A 23,481-nucleotide genomic window follows, 5' to 3' on the forward strand; every position below is an offset into this window, starting at 1 on the left:
TCGGACAATAAAAGCTCGGCATCTTTTACATAACCACGGGCCGCCGCCGGACCAACAGAGTCTGATGGTAACAGAGAAGCCCAAATTGCCTCTCCGGATCGCTTCCTGAAACCCACCAACAACAACTGACAAGGACGCATGGTATTGCTCACACCATCCGCTATTCACCATTATTCAAAATTTATTTTAAAATTTTCTTCATGGTCAGCACATTTCAAATTATACTTGTATCAAAATTATTAAATTATCTTAGCAAAGCTCCTTCTCTGCTTCCAGATTTTAGTACTTATGAGCTAGCTTTATGCTTTAAATTGTAAATTATAACCATCAAATTAATTCTGAGCTTATGAATGAACCACAAACAAAGAAATATTAATATGCCTTTTTGATGCTGGCAAGTTTGTGCTGATCAATATTCTGTAGATATTTAAAAAAGTACATTTGAAATTGGTTGTGCGGGACATTTCAACATGGTTTAAAGACTAATAATTCAAAACATTGAGGAAACCTGATCAGGTCTTTCAAAATCAATCCAGATAATTAAATAAAATTATTTGAAAATTAAAACGTAATAATTCAAAAAATCATTTATTCACCAGCCATAAAACGATCTTACCACAGCTTATCTTATACTCTAACCATAAGAATGACATATTCACCACTAAGAAAGCGACTGTCTAAATGTGGCCATCTATATTTTCATACAGAACCTAATGAAAAAATAAAAGCAGCAATAATAATTTCATCGTCTATCAAATGGTGAATTCATATTGTGAATGCAGCTGTAATTCTGAAGTTTGTGATCTTTTTGGTTAGTAAATTCATTTTTATTTTGTGTTTTAGTGTTTTTCGGGTTAATTTAATTGCTTTACCGTTACTTCTTCAATTTAAGGACATAAACAATCTCCAGATAAATTATTAATAAGTGAATTCCATTTTTGTAATAAATAAAATCAACTTTATTTTGAATCCATCCATGCAAATAAATTTGTTTATGTAGGTATGTATAACTTTGATTGCATTAATAGGAAAAATAAGAAGAGATAAAATATAATATATAAAAATCCTGGTATCCCAATCAAGGGATCGAAGTTGATTAGAAAAAATATATATAATTAAGTAAGCAAATAAATTGTAGAGCATATTATGCGCTTCCGTACACTGGTGCATAGTGGACTGTATTTCTGGTGCACAGGCACACTTCATTTCGTTCTGACTTTCCTTCCATTTGAAAGAGCTCGACAGTGCTCTGGATAGTGATTTAAAATTAAATTGGTTGCACAGGTAAATTTAATTTCTATTTTCTTTAGATATTGTATGTATGAACTATATATTTTTTAATATTAAATTCATTCAACCCATTATGTAGATAGAAATCGATATTTCTTATTTTATAAATAGACGATATTTTGTGTTTTTGTTGTTGTTGTTTGTTTGCTTAAGACAGTAATTTAATGCCAACCTTGACTGGGATGAATTTTCAAGTTCATTAGAGAGGAATTTTCTCCTTGATAACCTGTGGAAAATAGATTAGAGATTAAAATAAAACGTGAAAATGCTTTAAAAAGAAATTCATAAATAAAGAAGATATAAGTTAAAGATGCTATTTTTCGCTACACAACACACATTATTATACTCCTGGGTGGTAGGACTTTTGGAGCACTTTGAAGTGTTCAAAAATATAACTTTTTATGGATCTCTATAATATTTATGAATAATACCGAGCTCCCTTTTGTTATATATTTAAAAAGTTTTAAATGAATCCAAATATTTGAGTTTAAGGTTCTGTGGAAAAAAATTAAAAATTGTTTACTAACCTTTGAGCACATATCTCTGTAGATCTCATCTGTGTCCCAGGGCCCACGTTCAGGTAGAGGAAGACCTCGTCTGCGGAGCTCCTGCACGCAATCCGTTAGATCGAGAATAGGCAACGGGTCAATACTGGCTTTTGATACTTTATTAGCCAAGTACTCAACATAGTGCTGGCTAAAATTGAAAAAAAGAATTAGTACCTACAACTTCGATGTCTCAACGCCTTTCCCAAACTTACCGACATAGCCCAGCATGATCCTTCTGTACATCAGTATTACACACAGTATCAACCAAACCCTTGGGGGTTTCTTTTTGCAATGGAATGGGACATTTAGAAGAAACTCCGCCTGATGACTTGCTGCCGCCTGCACCTTCAACAACAATCGGATCAACATCAAATGGAACATTATTTTGCAGTAATAAATTCTGCAGAGTGTGGGGTTCTTTATCACGCAAATAGAAAAGGCAACTGCGTGGATGATGTGAATGCAGACCAAGTTTTGAACAATAGGGTGAAACGGTACATTTGGCTCCCATCATAAAAGGTCGGCCACAACCGTAGCAAAACTCAAATTTACATTGAGTGCACGTAAAGTGCATGCAACCTCCACGGGCAAGGGAATACTTGAAACGACATTTTGGACAGTCGATGCCGTTTAGAGCCAAATGTTCGGCAACACCTTTGGCTTGTACTTCAGGGTCGTTAGCATCTTTCCATTCTTGGAATTTTTCGCATGTTAGTCCTTCGTGTTGTTTTTCCCACTATAAAAGAAAAAAAAATTAAATTCTAAACTTTCACCCCTTAAGAATGGAACCTACGGTTTTACGACACTGGCTGCAGGTAACCGAACCACAGTCAGGACATATAAGCCTCTTTTGTTTGGGTCTTGCAAAGAATCCAGATGAACATTGAATGCACCATTTAAAATTTGGATCCTGCATCAATGTTCTGTCTCTTAGTTTCCGCTGGAAAAGCTCGTGTACTTCAGGTTCAACGATATTTTTGATGAAAATGTCAAGATTCGAAAAATACTCAAGATTTTCATCTTCAAGTACATTTGGATCATGAAGTTCTGGTGTTTTACAGAATGGACAGTTGCAGTCGTTAATACTTCTATCGGTAATCTATAAGAATTTAAGAAGGGCTTGAGTTCTAAGAACTTATGATATTTGAATACTCAGATGCTTACCTGGATTGTGAAATAGTTTTTCGCACACTCCTTACAGCATTTATGAGTACATTTAAGCATTGAAACAATCTGATTCAAGGGATAAGAACCCATGCAGAGTTCACATTCTTGTTGTAAGAGCGCTATCGCTTGTTCTAGATCACAGCACTCTTTAGCTGCCCAAATTGAGACATCTTGTTGAAAGCGCATGCCAACGAGAGCAGCAGCAATTTGAGCTTCTGCCATGTTTGAGACTAACTGCTCATCAATTAGTCTTTTGGCGCAGATCTGAATAAAACACTTTTAGAATCATGCGATTTTTGGAAAACAAAAATTACACTAACCTCAGGCTGTTCAAGTTGGAGCTCCTTTATGCTGGCATAAGTCCTGAAAACGGGTGCACTCTGCTTCCTTAAACGAACTTCCACAGGTTGTGGTTCTTCCTCTTCTGAACTTGAGTCTTGGTAGTCATCATCACTGAAGCAAGTTTCATGGTATTTCTTTTTGGGTATTTTTGGAATTTTAGGTTGGGTTCGAGACCTTTGAACAGTATGCTCTGAAGTAGCTTGAGTAAATTTAGAAATTGCATCGGTGATAGATTTTTTACGAACAAGTTTTGGTGGGATAGGCCTCTGGAAGCCGGACACTGAAGGTTTTGCCAATTGGGCTTGTTTATTAAAGAGCTCTTGTTGTATAGCACGAACTGAAGAAACCCCAATAGGTGAAGGTGCTGAGAAGGATTTTGATCTTGTTGGAGTTGGTGCGGGTTTTGAGTTTACTTTTGGTTTTGGAATTTTACTGACAGTTTTTTTCGGTGGAGATTTTCGTGGTATGGAGTCTTTTGATGTTCCTGGAACGTTTTCATTTTCCTGTTTTCTTGTTGAAGGCGTAACAGATATCTGCTTTGCACCGTTTTGAAAATCTGTGCTATCTAAGAATGGCTGAGCTTCAAAAATCTGGTTTGTCAGTGAACTTGCTGAAATTAAATCCTTTACTTGAGTTACTGAAGTGGTTGGTTCTTCATTTTTAAGAAGGCCTTTTAGAGCGGATACGAGTGAGGAACTTGCTTCATTTGGAATTAAAACTATTGAATCTTCAGTATTATTTTCTTGATTGTTACTTTCCAAATTATCTTGCAAAAGCTGTTCATTTATGTTATGAATAACTCTTTTATCAGTGGAACTTGACAGAGAAGGTTCATTTGACTCAGCTAGTTGTGTAGTATTTTCTAAATCTTCATGATTTTCTGTGTGCTGTTGAATTATTTTATCAGAGCTTGAAGAAGATGTGTTATTTATTTCATAAATTTGGATTGATTCTTTTATTTCCCCATCGTATTCTGAAACATTAGGTTCTGGTGACTTGGATACCGAGGGAAGTTTTGGTTCTTGAATATTTAATTCAGAGCTTGTTCTTGATGAAGATGGTTCGTTTATTTCAAGGATTTCAGTTTGTGTCACGGGGTAGTTTTGATTTGATTGACTTTTTGAAAGCTCATTGTACGACTCAATAAATTTTGTTTCAAGAAGAGATGTTATTTCTTCGGTAATTGATTGTTCTTCTTTTGTTTTTGCATTAGGTACCAACGCAATTGTGTTTATTTGCAAAGGTTCTGATATATACTCTGAAGAGTTTTCTAAATTCGAAGAAGCTTCATCATTTGATGAATCGGTGCCTTTTGCGTTTTGGAAGCTCTTTGTTTCTTCCTTTTGATCAATAATAACATTATCGAGCTTATTTTTAGTTACGCTTGGTATTTTTGATTTATTACGTTGGCTTTGTGATTTGTTCTGAAGTGTCTTCTTTAAATGTTGAACTTGTTTATTTTCTTTTGTTATTTGCACAGCTTTGCTTGTTGAAGGTTTGTTATCTTCCATTGCTTCCGAGCTTTGAGATTCAGATTGAAGAACTTTTTCCATTTCTGTTTGAACAAGTTTCAGACCATTAACTATTGTTGAATCTATTAAATCACTTTCAACATTTGTAAGCTCAATGGCAAAGTCATTTTCCGAAATTGGGTCTGAACTCGTAGCCGCTCCTATAATATCCTGTTTCGGAGAAGAAGTATCGTTTTCATCAATTAAACCACCTGTTCCAAAAAGCTCACCATCTGAAACTACTGAAACAGTGTTAAGATCAGTGTCTGTTTGATTAGTTTCATTATTTAAAGCTGATGTGTTAACGACTACTAATGAAGCATGTTCTGTAGTTGAAATGTGTGCTAATGATCTAAATACATTTTCTTTTTCTGTATCATCTATTTCGATTTGTTCCTGAACAGTTTCTTCTTGTACGTCTTCCAATAGATTTTCATTTTCATGAATTTCATCGTCATCACTTCCTTCTAGATCAGCATTACTGTATTCTTCTTCATTTTCCGTTCCTTCTTCTTCATCGAATTGTTCTGAATTGTCTTCTTCTTCTTCCTCCTCACCCTCCTCTTCCTCTTCGTCTTCATATTCTTCTTCGTATTCTTCATATGAATAATCATCACTATAATCTTCTTCATTATCTGAATCAAAAGCAGCCATATCAATGTTGATTTCTTCTTTCATTTGTTTTATCAATCTCTGAGTATCTTCAACAAGTTCCGATAGATTTTGTTTGGATGGATCGGAATATTTAAAATCAATCGACTTATTACTCGATACAGGTGTTATTTGTGCTGACTTGATTGAAGATTGATTTTCAAGTATTAAGAGTACTTCATTTTCAGAAGTTGGTGATTGCATTAGATCACGAGTACTTAAAGTGTTTGGTTCTTCACTGCCTATGCTGAAAAGTTCTTGATCTGAGTTATCATCATCTTCTTTTGAAACTGATTTATTGTCTATAGGTGGAGCAATCGATGGAGTCTGAGTAATATCCTCGATTGCATTATAGAAATTTGGTTCGTCTTCTTCTTCTTCAGATGACGAACTCTGAACATCCTGAAATAATTCTTCATCTTCAGTTGAGAGATCTTTTTGATCTTTACTGAGGCTTTGTGGGCCTTCAAAATTAAAAGAAGATTCTGTTGTAGGAGTTGGTGTCAAGGAGGTTGAAACACTTTCTATAGATTTAAGGCTGGTTGAGCTTGTTGTTCGTTTTACTGGAATCTTTGAAGTTGGCTTCTTTTTTGAAGTTGTGGGCAAAACTGTCTCTTCGTTGAACAAACTTTGTTGTGGAATATTTGATTCTCCAGTAAGAGGTATATTAAATGTATTTTCTTTGACAGTAATCTTTGTGTTCAAAGATTCTAAGGACTTATGCAAATTTGTGTTTTCATGTTGCACTGACTGAATTGCCTTAAAGCTGTCTGTGGTAGAAACTTCTTGTGATATTTGTGTTAAAGAACTATTTGAAGGCTTGGAAGAATGCTCATCGGTTTTTGTAGTTACCATTTTCTTTTCAGTGATTCGAGCTTTAGGTTTTTTAAGCTGTGATGCTTTACGAGGTGAACTTGTAGAGGGTTTAGTGTCAGCTTCATCAGATTGATTTATTTCTTTCAGAGCTGATGTTGGCAGACTGGGTGTTTGACTTTTAGATCTTTCAAGTTCAGGAATGGAGGTAGAGATGTTTGGACTATTAATTATGACATCTACTTTATTTTGACTGTTTTCAGTTTCAGAAGTCTTTGGTAGTGACTTTTCTGTCTGTATGGCCTCTGAAATGTTTGCTTCAACATCTTCTTTCTTTTGTTGAATCTTTTGAGAAGTATTTTCAGAATTTGTATTTTGCTTAGTTTTTGAACGTGATGGGATATTTGAACGTTTCTTCACATTTCTATTAGCTTTTTTAGGACTTTGCTGTTCTTTATTGTTTCCTGGCTGAATGGATCTATTTTGTAGAGACGCACCTTCAAGATTTTCAGTTGCATTTCTGATTTCTTCAGTTGTAATAGATTCTGAAGTTAGTTCAGATTTATTAAGAGTAGTATATTCAGTTGGTTGTTCTGTAGATACATCAAATTTTTCATTTTGGGCTGTTTGGTCTTGGTTCTGAAGAACTGCCGATGCAGAAAGAGCATTTTGCTCCTCAATATAAGTAGATTCTTCAGGTTCATTTTCCTCAACTTCACTATCAGTAGTTTTCTTTTCTCGTTTTATTGAACGCCGGTTCCTTGCTCTTCTATTTCTTCTTGAACTATTAAACCCAAAACGAAAGGTATATCCTTTGTAGCCCACAATTTTGTCTTTCTTCATTTCTTCATTTATTTCAAAACTAGATGATTGTAAATCGTTAGTAATTGTAATATTTTGTACACTGTTTGCATCAGTTGTGTTCTTCGGAGATTCTTCAGCATTTTGTTCTTCTAAAGGCTTATTTTCTTTATAGACAGATAATACTTTTTCAGTTTTTATTTGAATCGCAGGAGAGTCCGATTGGTGAACTGTGGGTGAATTCTTGATTTCAGAGTCCGCAGTTTTATTTATAGTAGAACGAATTAGTGCACCTCTAGAAGATATTTCTTCCTGACTGTCTTCCTCGTCATTAGACTCTTCCTCGCTGATTTCTTCTTCACTGGATGATTCAGGGGCTTTTGTCATTTTGTATACTTGACGGAAAGCATTTTTAAAAGATTTTAGTTCATATTCTTCTGTTTGTTTTCTTAGTAAGCCCCTATCTTCATAAGGCTTGAAGTCTTCCATTGCACTAATATCTTCCATCTCATTCTCCGGTTCTTCCTCTTTTGTCGAATGTTTTAAATTTGGTCTTATTATTTCCTCCATTAGAAATTCATCTGGGTCTATTGGAGGAGGTTCAACCAGGCGTTCGGCTTCCTCAACTTCAAGAACTGGTGGTGATGGCTCAAGAAGATCCCTTTCGACTTGTTCAACTAGATTCGGGGCAACATCTTGAATATGTTGCCAAACAAAGTTCTTTACGTCATCACCCGCCTTGCTGTTATTAGCAACATTTCTATTCGAATAGATTGGACTTTTCATAAAAATTCTTTCCGACTCTGAATCTAATTCTGGCTCAAGAGGTTTCTTTGCAAGAAGATTCCCCAACATATCTTCCATATTTCGAAGATTCTGACTGTTTTGCTTAGCTTGCACCTGTTCCATATTACCAATTAGAATTTCGAGATCTTTCAAGACATTTTTGTTACTGTTGGCCTGAGACTGACAGCCAAATCCATCTTCTTTGATTTCGAGCGGACTATTCATAGATGATAATGTATTTCTGTATGAAGCTTGATCTTGTGTATATGCTATTTGTTCTGCATTTGCAGCAAGAAATTCATGAATTGGAGAACTGATTTCTATAAAAGTAAATTTTGCAAAAATAAAAATAAATTGTGTAAGACGAAAGAAACAAAAAAGAAAAAACAAAGCAGATTTTATCTAAAAACTAATTTAATCAAAGAAAAACAAAATTACAAACCAAAAATAAAAAACAAACTAATGGTTTCTTTAAAAGATCATACAAAAATCGGTTAAAGGTTCCAAAAACAGAGTTTATGTGTGTAAGTAGTATCAAATTTTAGGTTCCGACTTATTACGTTTATTTGCTACTAACCACTTTTAGGAACTGACGGTGGTAGAGGTTGTGGTTGCATAAAATTAACACTTTCATTCTCAACTCCTCCTGGAGATCCCCACACTCTCATCAAAAACGGTTTTAACTGAGTCTTGCTTAAGTCCAGTAGCGCCAGATCCATATTGCCATGATGAGCTGTCAGAGCTGTAACAATATCTTCCCGGGAATAATTTCCCTTGGCCGATATTTCAAGATATTTCCGCTGTCGCTGTTCGACACATTCAGATATAGCCTGCCAAACATTACCTCCATGCAAACGGAGGGCTTCACGGGCTTCAATAGCAGAAATAGTTCCAATAACATTCTCGATTCGTTCCTGGCCATATTTTGTTGCTAGACTCTGAACAGTTTGGATTAATTTAGACCAGTTATCTCGGAGCCAAACAATCGGATGTGTATCGCCACAATTCTTTAAGGCTGCATGTAATTCTTCAGCAGTGAACTTATAATGTTCGGCTTCCTATAAAATAAGGGATTAATCATTAGCCCAAGACTCAGAATTTGACTGTTCATTCTTTCAATTTGTTAAGGTTATGATTCACACATACTTTAAGCATCATAAATAGTTCAATCTCAGGGTCTCGGGCAGGCTCATTTCTTTTAGATGTCGCATATGGATCAAAGAATATGTCATTGTGATATGTTTGAGCCTATAAATTGGGGGGAATTATTGCGGATGAGTGAGTGAGATATGAAAAAGTGAGTTTGTAAAACTTTAATAATTCACATACCTTCTGCAGGGAAATATAGTCCGGTATTTGAGTTCGACTAGCCTGAACTGCGGAAGATAGATCAGGGGACCGAATATCTGTAGAACTGCGATATCTTTCAGCTGGCCCATCTCTATAAAGCCTCATATTCCTATCCATTAAAGCCATATTTTCAGCTTCTCGTGACGTTGTAGGCTCTGTAGGCATCATCGGCATGAACATCTCCTTGGGACTGAAATTTCGTGTTGGTGGCGTAAAAGATTGATTCTGTTAGAAAAAATGGGTCAACAAATGTTGGTTTATAGGTATTTTATGGAATGAATACCTGAAAATCACTAGTTGGCATCTCTGTTGATATTGTTTTAAGATTATTTTCCTCGATTCTCTTTGGAACCACAGTATCATACGTCTACAATTATAAATTAGGTTTCAAAAAGGAAGGTTTACGAAACTAAATTGTTGTTTTAATAATTACCTGAGTGGCCATAGTTTGTGGCACTGGTGATGTCGCCGTTGATCTTAATTCCCTTGTGATTTCTTTTGGTGGCGAAGGCCCACAACCTGTTGAGACTTTTTGAACTTTGTTCTTACTCTCTTTTGCAACAACAGTGGTTGACGAAGATGTTGAATTTTGTTGATCTTTTTCTGCTTTTTTGTATTCAATTGCAGTTTCAGCATTACGTTTAGCTTTCTTGGCCTCAGCTTGAATGTTTTCGTCTAAAGTTGCCCAAATATCATCGATAGGTTCCATTTCTAAGAAATTATGAAATTCCATTACTTATATTTAAAAAAAGTGTGTGTAGTTATTTTTTTTTATAATTAATAAATAAATAAACTAGGTGGGGTGAAATCTCGTAGAGTACTGAGCTTAGTGCCTTACAACTCTTAACCATTCCTGTGTGTAAGTTTGTATGCCGAATCCGAACTTTTACTTTGAGAAAGCATTTTTTTATGACTCAAGATTTCTTGTATGATAGTTCTAGGCACTAACCATCATGCCACGGGTAGGGTTAAGGTTAGGCCTTTTTTTATATATATATTTTTGATATTATTTTTTCAAAAAACTAAACTTAGTCCCTTTACCATAGAGTGCCGCACGGTTGTGTTCTTCTGACTTGATTTTTAAATTTAGTGAATTAAAAATATTTTAATTTTAAAATCGTCAGGTGCAGACTTTTATTTCAATTTCTTTTAATGAAATAGTTGTTAAGTTGAATTTTAATTTTCTTAAACTAAATGTATCCTTTTTATGAAGTTATGCCAAATAATTTTTAAATCGACTGTTATCTTGTTACTTAAATTTTCTTTTTTCGGTAAAATAACCGAAAAAGGTGTTAACCTTCAAATACTTTATTCGTTTTCTGTTCGTTTATTTATTCCACTTGGAGTTTTTAACAATTTGTAAAAAGTCTCATAAAAACGGTTTTCTCCATGGTATGTTGTGTAAGATCATTTAAAAAATGTGTGCGAGTAATGTTGTCAGAGATAGAAGGGACCTGCAGTTTATATGCTGAATCCGACCGGCTAATTTGAGAAAGCATTTTTTCATTACAAGAATTACTCTTGTAGGATTTGTCAATTCCTCGCAAGAAGCAGTAAAAGAAAAGAAGTTAGGTGGCACAGGCAGGGATTGAATCCAAGACCCCTTGCATGACTGTCCAAGGCATTAACCGTCACGCTACGGGTACTACTACTGAAAGGTCATTTGAGTTCGGAAAATTCTTATTTTGAGTATTGTAAAGTTGGCCTGACACTATAGCTGAAAAATTGGGCAGGTTAATCCAAATAAGAGACTTTATTTGCTGTCAATATGGTTCTTTGAACGTACATTTTGACCAAGGCAACTAGTTAGTATTTCCAGTGACATGAACTTTAAACTCAAAACATTACTTCACTAATGTTTCACTTAATCGTACAAAAACTACCAAAAACATAATTGTCTGCAACACACTTCTCAGACAAGCTACAATTCCATCAAGATATGTATTCTGTATTTTAAAAAAAATAATAATTATTCCTTTTTTCAATTAAACAAGGAACCCTTCTACATAAAATATCGAATAGAATTGCGCAGAAAATAAATAAATCACAGAGTAACTAAGTTTAGCTTGCAGTTGAATAAAAAATTATGATTAGCTCTCAGATGATGGAACCTTGACTTACTTTCAAGTCCCTTATGTCGTCTAAACCTACTCACCATTCAAGGTTAAGAGAGTTTCAATATTCCTTCAAATTAAGGCAACTTTATTGGAAAGTTGACGTTAAATCTAGTTGAGAAGAGATTTTCTCTATCTCCTTTGTATAAAAAAACTATAGTGCTACCATCATGGGGGGGCACTTAGTGGCTATGGCGACATTAGTTTTTGCAGTTTTTTTTTACTAAACTTTAGTGTATAAAACTTCAAACGTCACCTTGAAGGGATGCTACGGCGAACGTATCGTTGATAATACTATAGATTTTATTTAATGGGCTATCACTATCATACTACTTACATATGTCAAACTGACAGCTGATCATATTTTTTGTATTCTAATGAAAACTGAACTTTATAACTTTATTTATTAAGAACACAATTTTAGTTCAAAACTCAACTTATTATGGAATTGTAACCTGGGAAGGTAATAATGGTGTTGGTACTAGCAGAAGATTTTTTAAATACAATTTTTTTACGTTTTTGAGCAAAATTTATAAATAAAAATGAAATAATGTCAAAATGACAGCCGATCAAGATTTTTTATTTGACTGAAAGTTTATTACTATGCAACGTATTTATTTTCTGCACAATCCCATTTAATGTTTTGTGTGCTTGTCAAATTTAAAAACGAATAAGTAATATTTTTTTGTCGAATTCAAAATACAAGTCTTGTTATCTAAGGAATGTTTTGTAAACAATAAAGTTTTCCGCTGGTTTTGTATGTTCATCTAAAGATAGGGTTTAGTGAAGTAAAGTTCCGAAGTTGAATATTATGACAGCTGATCAAGTTTTTTATTTTGACTGAAAGTTGATGTTTTGTTTAAAGTTTTGTGTAAAAGGCTTCCTTGTCAAATTTAAAAAGTCAATTTTTTGTTTAATCCTTTAAGGATTTTAATGTAGTCTAAACCATCATCTGTCAGTTCTACAATTCTTTGGTTTACACTTTTGATATTCACAGATTCATTAAGCATTCAATTGATTGCAAAAATTGAAACTTGAAAAAAAAACACAAGAACAACAATAACAACACACAAAAATAATCCTTATTTAAGAGAAACAACATTTATGTAGATCATGTCAAGGTGTATTTCGTTAGGAAGGTAGTTTTGCACAACAACAACATAAAACAATTAATATTACTATTAACAATTTCTAATCTAATCAAAAGTATAAAGTTCCATTGATTGGCTTTTTTCGAGTTAGTTTTTGGTGCCGAGGAAAAATGAAATTTTTCTATTCCTACCTTTCTTCTTAGCCGCCGATGTGTAGTCTTCAGATTCGTCTTCAGTTTGTTGTGATATTTTCAACTTTGCTATGCCATTGGTAACACCAGTGGTTGTTGTTGTTGTAGATGTTGAAACTTTTGCAGATGCTGATGTTACTGTAGGTTGTTTTTGGGAAGCTTTTTGTGGAGCTTGTTTGGGTGTCTTGCAACATATGGAACAAATTTTAGTCTTAGGCTCGTTGACAAATGTGCAGAATTCACATTCCCACTCGTGTTCGGGTGTCGAAGGTGGTGGGCCAAGTGAAGAACTATCCTCGGCGATTGTGTTGGCTATTGGAGTGGTAGTCTCTTCGGATTGTTTCAAATCTTGGCCATTTTGGTATTCAACTTCTTCTGTTTCAAATGGACTCTTTGGCCCCGGAGATTGAGGAGGTTCTTCATTGTCACTTAATACCAGAGGTTTTGATTTGGTCTTCGAAGATGATTCTTTCATTTTTTCCTGAATTTTAGCCTGTACCAAGGCTCTGGTAGGTGGTGCTTCTGAAGCCTCGGAGTCTGGTGAAATTGGTGAATCTGAATAAACCTTTCGGTATGAATTGAAATTAGAATTCGCATTGCTAGTAGCTATTGAAGGCCTCCTGGACGAGGTCCAGTCGTCTTGTACAGATTTTGGCATAGAAGGTCCTCGACGATCTCTCGAACTCATTGCCTTTGTTCTAAGACTTCTAGGCTCATCTTGCTCCAAAGCTTGCGAAACACTTGATAGCCTTCGAGTGCGTCGTGCATTTGCCATTCCTGATCGTTGTGACATTAATGATCGCCGATCATCGTTTTCGGAGTCTTCATCATCTGTGAGTTCATTTTCACTGAAATCATTTCGTTTCTTGCTGCGAACTTGCATAGACTTTCGACTGTGAGTTGGAGAGGGAACTCTCGAACTGGCACGAGATTGTACCCGAGACCTCCCTGATGACGGCATTCCCATCATACCTGAAACAAAAGTGACAAGTGTTTGAGTTAAAATGTAAATTTGGAAGCATTCATTCAAAGTAATACCTGGATTCATTGCTGTAACAGGCATTCCCATTGGATATGGATACATTCCGGGCATGTTCATAAATACGGGTGGAGCATGCATCATGTGTTGGTTATGCGGATTCGGATAGAAACCATGTGTCACATTCAGACTCATATTCGATCGATTCAAATTCGAATTTGCTGCACCTGGCCAATCTTCTGAATGCTGATGAGACTGATTCCAGCCTCCGTGGCTATGACAATTAATGCAGTTTAACTGAGCCATTGATTGCGCCTGAAATAGTAGTGTTTTAAAATTATATTTTAGCTGTCAGCTAAATTCTATACCTGTTGCATTTGGCTTCCGCCACCCATCCACATGGGTGATTGCTGATCCCTATGATGCCTTTGTTGACTCATTTGATTTAAATTAAATACCGAAGTACTCATATTTCTTGCCGAAGAACCTTGACCCCTCATGCCACCCATGGACATCTGTTGATTAAAATGAAACGGTGTATCGTCAGGATAGTCAAATGAATTGATACCAGATGACATGCTGCCAGACCGAAATTGTGAAGGCGATGATATGTTTGACCATTGGTCGGATGGTAAATTCTGGAAAAATGTTGGTAATGAAAGGGGTTCTTTGAAAAATGAATTGACAAACAAATTGTGAGTGGTCATCAATTGACAGTTTTTCAAATTATATTTTTCACGTTTTGAAATTTCAATGAAAACTATCGATCAATGACAATTTGTCAAAATTTATAGAAAAATTAGGAACATACTTGCTCCCTTTGTCCATTGGCAATTTTCTCGTTTGGTTTTGACTGCTTATGTTGTCGGTATCTCTGCTGCAACAAAGCCATTCTGTCAAGTGTAGCACTGGCCTTAGTTTTTATTTTCTCCAACGTTATCGATGGAGGCTTTTGAATCTGATCGAAAACTGATTTGCTATTTGGTGTAGTTGATCTTGACGAAACTCCATCGCTGGGAGTTCTTGGTGTTTCTGGTAATGGTCGATTGCCTAAGTTAAGGCCCCTTCGCAAAGAACCTAAACGATCTTGCCATGCAGCTGGTTGTTGTTGCTGGCTTCCAGGCACCGGCGAGACTGATGGTGTTGTTGCTGTAGAACCTATCACCTAGGATTAAGTTCTTAAGTTATTTGCCTTTTTTTGTGCTCAAAAAAATAAACTACTGATTTTTCTTTTTGTCAAATTGAAAAGACCGGGAAGTTTTTTAATTTTATTTTTGTTCAAATAAACAAATGTATGTAAGTTAACAATGCTATAGAAAGTTTGGAAAAAGAGTGTGACACAAAGCTCTGCTTATATTATGAAGAAAAATAACTTGAAGATAAAAACAACATCTCAGGCTAAATATTTAGAAGTAAATGGAATTTTGCTGTAATTTTGTTTTTAGTTTTTTTTTTGTATCAGAATTTAAATATTCGAGGAATGAAAATTTACAAATATAAATTTTTGTTTCATTTTTGTTTTTGAGCTGAAATCATACGGAACACACTTTTTTGAACACTTTATAAAATTTGATTTTTCCGTTTTAATCTAAATTCTTTTTATGAGATGATGCAGTGTCGTACCTGATCCCTTCGAAGTGGCATTGGTGATGGCATTCCCTTTTTATTACGACGTGGAGGTGCAACCGGAGCAGTTGGAGTTAAGGCTTTTGGTGGGATAAGAGGTGTAGTTCCTTTTTTTACTTCAATTGCCTACAAAATAAACAGTTATTGGGTTAATATATAGACACAAATTGGAGGTCTCTAAAAATAGTTGTCTATTTTTTTACGACTTTCGAAAAAATTTTTGCTTAGGTAATTAATTTTCTTAATTGATATAATTGAAACTGGGTCAACTGGGTTCCTTTTCTTATGATATTTTTTTTTGGAAAACTCATTGACTTTTTCGTCAGCTTTTATAATCACCATCCATCAGACGGTGGTGAAGATGATGATAATTACCTTCCTCAGATGTGTCTTTCGTTTGGGATGCTTATGGAACATATCATCGCATGATGCACAAAATATTTGTTGAGCGCATTCGTCACACGTTACCCAGGGACTGTTGGAACCGCATAAAGTGCATTTCATTGCAGATTCGGGGCGTCTTGCATCTTAAAATAGATGTTTTTGATGAAAAATTACATCTCTCCAGTATTTGGTTTGTTTTTGTTCATTGCATCATTAAATATTTACCAGGAGTTTTTGGACGCATTGCTATCGTTGTCGGTTCGTTCGAATATTGTTGACCAGAAAATTCAATAACTTCATAGTCGGGTTCGGGTTGATTCTTTTTTGGCGGCAATGCTGGTGGTCGGAAAGTTGACGAAGCTCCTCCGCCATTAGTTGAGGGTGGTGGTAGTGGTGGCTTGGGGCCAATTCGGTCGTTTGCCTCTGTCTAATGTAAATATTATTTTTGAAAGATTTCCAAATTGAAGAAAATATAACAGATAATGTTTTTTTACGGCATGTATAGTTATTGAATAGGGTATATGTATATTTTTATATACTTACCACCCATTTAGGCATAGAGCGTTCCACTTTCAGTTTTGTTGGTAAAGTATTTGTTCTGAACGATGAATTCTAAAATTTAAAAGAATAAATAATTTTAAAATTTAATAAAACAAATAGATGTTTTAGAAAATAGTTTGTCCAATGAAAATTCAAACTTAATAAAAAATCCGATGCTCAGTTCAAATGGAAGAATATTGAAAGTGAAATGCTCTCAATTATATGAGAACCAGTATTAAAAATCGATATTCATTAATTATTATTCTACTAGTTTCAATAAAGGAAAATCAAAACAATTAAAAAGTCTACTTCAATTTTTTCCCACAGGAAATTGTGATGAATATTTGTGCATGCATATTAAAAATCTAGTCAGTTCTGACTAGTTATTTTTCATTGTTTCTTATTTGGTTTTAAAAGAACAAATTCAGAATTCATTCCTTCAAAAATAATTTTTTTTTCATAATTTTGCGTTTTTTTGCGACGTTTGTAAAAAAAATTATTAGAATTGTGAAAGGGTTAAATCTGACGAAAATCCAGATCTGCAGATTTGATCTTAAATCAAAAGTAAATCAATTTATTTTGCCCCATTAAATGCAAAAAACAGAGGAAATTTGTGCTCTGTCAGATCCAGATCAAAAATAAATTGATAAATTTAATTCATGTAAAATCCCATTGTTAGTCCATTTAAAAAATCTGTTTGAATCATTGGTAAATTTTGAATTCAAGGAATTTAAGAATCACGAGAATCAAACAAAAATAGAGTGCAAAATAACATACTTTTACTTTGATATTTAGTTCATTGGTTTTTGTTAAGGGGGTATTCTGGTCTAGAAATAAAAAAAGATCGATTTTTTTTTCTTTTCATATTTTCATAGTTTAACTATTTAAGAATATGTCTACGAGAGGATTTTCCCAAATTCAAATTATTTTCGGAGAAATAAGTATTTTGCTGAGCAGCCATCCAAATTGGTTGGGCTGCAACTAATAGAACAAAAGACATAATGGGGTACTTTAAACGTGTTTTTCTCAGAACTGTCTTTTTGAATCTGATACCCACGATTTTTTAGGTTCTGCCGAACCGATTTACTTGAAATTTTAAGAGGGACTTGTCTACATCCGGAACTACGGCCATCCCCAAATTTTCGTTTTTACTATTTTTAACAAATCGAAGAATGTTCAAAAGAGTGGTAATTTTTTTTTTTTAGGCAGTCGCCATTTTGTAAAAAAAAATGTTTATAACTTTTTCGTAGTTCCAGACATTGCGACATTATTGTAGATTAATAATCTTTTTAAGTTTTTGATTTCAGATTTCTAGGAGAGTTAAAATCTTGGGTATGGTCACGCACCAAATTTTTAAGACGCACCACTTTATCAGCTGATAACTAACGGAATTTTGATTTTTTTTAACTTTTTTATTTTTTTGTATGCTTCTAATGTGAATAAATAATGTATACAAAAATTGATGGTAAAATTGTTGCTTGCTTTTTTCTACAGCACTTCAAAAATTACCTAAAATTCATGTCTCTAGACTAGAATACCCCCTTAAGTGTCACTGTCAAAGAGATGTACGTACGGACAATCGGCTTTGGTATAAATGTAAATATTTTATTCCAAGTCAACCAATATAAAACCCTAATCAAATTGGTAAAAATGTCGATCGACATATTGTATTGATTGAAGAAAATAAAATCAATAATGAGTTGTGCTTTGTTTAAGGAGAAAGCAATTAAAACAGTATATTGTCAAAAAAAATTCTCATTTAAGAAACTGTCAAAAACCTATTCATGCATCGAAACTTACAAACAACTTTCTGTGATAATCAAACCTAATCAAAATAAACGATCGGGAAAAAATCCGATTGAAGAATTGACCCAATTGGAGGATAAATATTTTGGCAGTGTATTGCTATCGGAGAAAATCGCGAACAAATTGTGTAAACATACACACAAAGTTGCCTTGCTCCTAAATACTTTAATGCATCACAAGAGTTTGATATTTTCAATTGTTTTGGGGTTTCCTTGAATTGTATATCCTAACGGTTAAGATGATGATGGTTCGTAATTTCGTATAAATCGGTTACATCGACAAATGTAAATATGCCAGAAACAACATTATTAGTTTATACTTAAAATCGTGTTTTTTTATCTCATTTGAAAGTTGCTGACACAAATCTTCTTAGCAGACACAAAATCCATTTTTATCATTTGGAACAAAACCTGACAACAATGTAAATAGAGAATTCGAAAGTTTATGTTTCTATGATTTCAGACAATTTTCTCAGACGGATTGACAGAGCAGGCAATCAAATAAGATATTTGTTAAAGAATCGAATCATAAAAATTCCATTGTAAAATTTCAGACAAAAGAAATTCGTATGAAAAAGTTTGTTTATATTGCTGAGATACGGAAATCTCTGAAATCTTAGAAATATAAGCTGGTCAAATTTTTGATTGGTAGTTAATGTCAGAGTACTGGACAATAGTTGATACTAATGTTTATTTTCATGATCAAAAAAGTGTATTCACGAAAAACAAATTCTTGGTGTGAGTCATTTAAAAACAATAATAATACTGCCAATGTCAATTGAAACTAGTTCACGAAATTAGGAATTGCTTAAAATATTAGACTAAACTGCTGTCAAGGTGCATAGATACAAACAATTTAAATTAAAGATATGTTGTGAATTTCGAAAAGTAAAATAACATTAGGTTAAATGGTGAGTTTATGTTTCCAAGATCTCAGAGGTTTCCGTATTCTCCGAAATATTAATAAAATCTCACAATTAAGAAAAGGATGAAACTAAATGCAAAGTTTAATTTATTTCTGGTTGAAAAAAATACGTCTGGGAAAATTATCAGAATTCTTAGAAGTATAAACTGGCCAAATCTATACACACTGCACTTCTCGCACTCCTCTGTAATGAAATATGTTGATCGGTATTGTGTAGACGTGGCTTTCAAAAAGTGCTTTTGCTTACAAAATGACTTCTGATTTCGGATTTTTGATCATGATCGATAAAATCAACCTAATATGAAGTTTTCCATACAGTTTTTCAATATACCTATTTAAAAGAAGGTAAAAAACTTAAATCTCCTGTTTCCACTTTCCTTACATTTATAAATTAGTACAGATATAATATTTTTTTAAAACAAAAGTGATTATTTCTAAGATTTGTTTACATTTATGTTTACAAAAATTGAACAAGAACAATTATAAATTCAACCAACAGAAACCAAAGCTAAGTACCTACATATGCACTGTTGAAAAATCTTCCAATATTGGTCGAACTGTCAAATTTCTCAAGTAGAACCCCATTGGGTGACAATTGCCAATTTTATATCTAGTCAAAACTTTCCGATTCTAATTAATAGTTTGTCTACTGACACTGTTGAAAGATTTTAAAAAACAATAAAATTGATCGACTCATTGAAAGACAATTTTCTCGACAGATGAGAGAGAATATGCAAATTTATTTCAGAACCTAAAATAACAGGTCGTGTTTTGCACGAAAAAAAAATATGAAATATGAAAAAAAGCGAAACAATAACCATTTTTTTAATGCAATTTTATCGGAAAGTAGACTTGAAAGTTTGTCAAGAAAAGTCTCCCTAACTATCAAGTCAAATCTAATTCTTTCAAACTGACAGTTTCTTATGTTGTTTCACTCAATTGAAAGCTGAACTTTATTACTCTATGATTTATTTATCTCCTATACAATTAATTAATTTAATGTTTAGTGTAAGCGGATTTCCTGTCATATTGAAAAGGAATCTTAGCAACACAAAACAAAACTTATGATGGACTTGCTACCTTTGTAATGAGTTTTTTTGTTAATGATACTGTAGTTTGTACTTTCTGCAAGTAAAAGATACTCAAGTAAAGTTCCAAGTTTAAAATTAATGACATCTGCAAGTATTGGAAGATCTTCCAATCGTGTATACTTAGCTTTATTTGTTGTTCTTATCACATAAATTTTGTATTTAATTCCACTGATTATAATTGTTTGTCTATTTACCATGAATCCAATACTTTGTTAAATATATGTATAAATAAAAAGAACATCTTTTTACGAATTTTTCGCATGCATACTCAATTGATTTTGTTTGCGACAATATCAACCTAAAAATATTAAAATGTATTTCTTTTAATCGTTGAATGCGTAGGTGGTTTTATGAAAAATATGATTCACAAAAATTAGGTGTGTCTTTTTGTATAAAAGAATATATTTATGACCTAAACCTCTTTTCTACTATACACGAAAATCCCCTTCTCTTCATGTTGCTAGTGTTGAATGAAAAACCGTGATACATTATATTTTGAGTGCCTTATAAATTGAACATGTGTATAAAATCTATTAAGTCCGTCATACATTTTAAAATTATTTAAAATAAAAAAAGACCCAAAATCCACCCACAGTAAAACTATTGTAAAAAAATCACTAACCACAATAATTGTACATCAAATATAAAATGCAATTTTCTTAAATTTATATTAATATCAAAAATAACAATTTCCTCTTTGTTTTTCATGATTTCTTGTGTCACATATTTCCTGTAAGGGAAAATGAGAAAAAACAAAATCGCTATTGCACCATTGATCTAGAATGCCGGGTTCTTAAATGCATAGAGCACCGCATAAACTTTTAACTCAAGAAAAACAAAAAATAAATTAAAAGAAAAGAAAAACCTACAAGAGATAGAAAAATCACTATAAGATGCCTGTGTATCCCAATCTATTAATAAAAATATCTACAAGATTCTTTTCGAAATCAGTTTTTTTATTTTAATTTGAATTCAAAAGAGAGATAGTTGGTTGATGTCGACGACGGTTTATTCTTCCGCCAATGAAATTTTGCACATTTTCCAAAATTTTTAATTATTTTTTTTCCTTTCTTTGAAAATAAATTAGAATTTTTATGTTATAAAGACTCACATTCATTTTAAAATCATAGAATTTTGTTCCTTTTTTGTAGATATTTCTTTTTTCAAATAAGTTTGCAGATCGTCGTGTTGAATGTTGATGGTGTTTTAAAAGGGGGACTGTGTTCTTATCCCAGGGTATATTTTATGGATTATTTTAGAATTGCAACTATTTATAAACACACACATCAGATAGAAAATAAGACTTTTTGCTCAACAAAATTAAAAAAAGAAAATAGTACATGAACTATTTTGAACTTTCTCCTTATTTTTGGCAAGGATCTGTTTTTTCACAGTGTTTTGCACTCAAAAACAAAGAAATATGTTAGAAAGTACAATTAAAAATTGCTTATATAACCCACGTTTTTTAAAATTCAACACTGAATATTAAAAAAATATTAGCTGTTGTTTCGTTTTTTTTTCTCTATATTTTTCAAATGATCAACTTTTCGTTAAGGCGATAGTTTATGTTTTGTTCTTTTTCACAATTCGTTATTTTCGGTCCCGATTTTTTTATTGTGGTCGGCGGTGTTTTGTATCCCCTCTGAGTGCAGGTGACTTTTTATTCCTCAACATTCAAAAACTTTTTCAGATTCGAATGATCTATTTTTCTATTTTACATAGTGCCGCGAGAGTGACGAAAAGAATACTTCCTGCGAGGCTGTTTTCTTCTTGTGTTGTGTTGTTTTTTTTTTCTGACAAAAAGGAAAAACCGACAAAATCAAATTCTTTTGGTGGTGATTTACAGAGTGTCTAGAGCTAGTAGACGTTCAGTGGCCACCGAATCCCGAAATAAACTAAATTTGTTGGAGAAATTTTGTTTTTACTAAACTGACAGATAAAAGTCTCTAAACTTAAAGTGAGTATGCAAATTTAGTTGTTGTTGTTATTTTGTATTTAGTGTCGAAATGCGAGAGATTGTGCTGTCGAAAGTCCTCTTATGCTATAGAACTAAAAGAGAAATGCGTTTTTAAGTTAAGTGATGAAAATTAGTCGAAATTGCGCAAGGATTAATGAATTAGACAAGCGACAAATAGATGCAAACAATACAGTTTTGGAAAATATTGTAATGGGGCAGAGGTTTGTTTTAAAATGTTATCAACAACTAACAATTTATCATCGAGAGAGATTGGTGAAAGTTAGAAATAATGTGAATGTCAGTTTGGAACTACTGACTGACTATAAACGGTCAGTAATGGAAAATTAAATTGTATTTACCCAGAACGTACCATCAGATCATTTAAAAAGATGAACCTAAAGTCCAGCCATTTACGACACAAACTATCTCCACAAATGGACTTGTCCGAAAGTGAAAACTGTTTTGATTTTTACACAGTTAACTCAACAAACAACGCCATTCCCAACATCAGTTTACTGCGCTTACCCTAATTTGGTCATTTTTTATTGTATTGTGCTGCAAATGGCCGGCTTAAGTAAAATTAAAATATTTGGGGGTAATCAGAGACTTAAAGGAAGTTACTATATTTTACTTACTATTTTAAGGTCTAATTTCAACGCTTTAGTTACAAGATTTATTGAAAACACTGTTGTTTTGAAAGCATTCCATGATTTCAAAAGTTTTGATATTTAAGAGCAAAAATACAATAGCCTAGTATGGTTTTGGGTGCATTTCATGGAGAAATGTTGGAATTAAGTTGAAAAGTAGCTTATTTCCAAAAATAATATATTTTGTTCTTGTTGGTGTTTCTATAGATGAGAAGAACGCTACAACGCCATTAGTTTAAGGAAAGTGTCACTTTTGTTGTTTTTGGGACATTTATATTTATACAATTCGTGTTTTGATCTCAGTTCTAGAGCATCCAAAGCAAATTCACTTCAAAAAGTAAAATTTTTTAAGATCTTTAAAATTTGTATCTTTCATGGAAAATTAATTTTGAAAGAAAAAAAATGTGCGATTGGTTCGTACGAACTTCTTCATTCTATAAAAGGAGTCTTTTTCAAAATATTTCCTGGTCTTTAGGATTTAAAAATGTATCCGCAAGAAAAGTTTGTTTTTAAAAATTTAAAAGCCATTTGTCACGACTATTGTTTTTTATGTAGGTACATATATACATATGAATTTTATGTTTCAATTATATTTGCTATCTCTCTATCCATCTATCTATCTATCTATCTATCTATCTATCTATCTATCTATCTATCTATCTATCTATCTATCTATCTATCTATCTATCTATCTATCTATCTATCTATCTATCTATCTATCTATCTATCTATCTATCTATCTATCTATCTATCTATCTATCTATCTATCTATCTATCTATCCATCTATCTATCTATCTATCTATCTATCCATCTATCTATCTATCTATCTATCTATCTATCTATCTATCTATCTATCTATCTATCTATCTAT

At 33.2% G+C, this 23,481-nt stretch overlaps 1 protein-coding gene across 7 annotated transcripts; it reads right to left on the reverse strand.

The window, feature by feature from the left end:
* Window positions 1–934: 934 nt before the first annotated feature.
* LOC129943380 (E3 ubiquitin-protein ligase lubel) lies at window positions 935–21,906 on the reverse strand. 7 transcript variants are annotated; one of them, XM_056052777.1, is made up of 20 exons: window positions 21,117–21,906; window positions 16,188–16,256; window positions 15,870–16,071; window positions 15,636–15,787; window positions 15,258–15,386; window positions 14,446–14,799; window positions 14,003–14,149; window positions 13,694–13,949; window positions 12,656–13,627; window positions 9,693–9,970; window positions 9,543–9,626; window positions 9,239–9,484; window positions 9,056–9,157; window positions 8,487–8,967; window positions 3,326–8,229; window positions 3,003–3,269; window positions 2,632–2,937; window positions 2,051–2,574; window positions 1,818–1,986; window positions 935–1,516 (listed from the first exon to the last, which is right to left on the reverse strand). In XM_056052777.1, exons 1-20 carry the CDS (start codon window positions 21,120–21,122, stop codon window positions 1,490–1,492), a joined length of 9,675 nt encoding a protein of 3,224 aa, XP_055908752.1. In that variant the 5' UTR covers window positions 21,123–21,906; the 3' UTR covers window positions 935–1,489. The 7 variants fall into 7 exon arrangements, with proteins under 7 accessions (XP_055908752.1, XP_055908750.1, XP_055908754.1 ...); XM_056052775.1 differs by having other exon boundaries at window positions 14,003–14,272; XM_056052779.1 differs by having other exon boundaries at window positions 3,326–5,097; window positions 14,003–14,272; window positions 21,117–21,905.
* Window positions 21,907–23,481: the final 1,575 nt, after the last annotated feature.

Source organism: Eupeodes corollae, chromosome 1 (genome assembly GCF_945859685.1).
Source record: "Eupeodes corollae chromosome 1, idEupCoro1.1, whole genome shotgun sequence".
Lineage (NCBI taxonomy): Eukaryota > Metazoa > Arthropoda > Insecta > Diptera > Syrphidae > Eupeodes > Eupeodes corollae.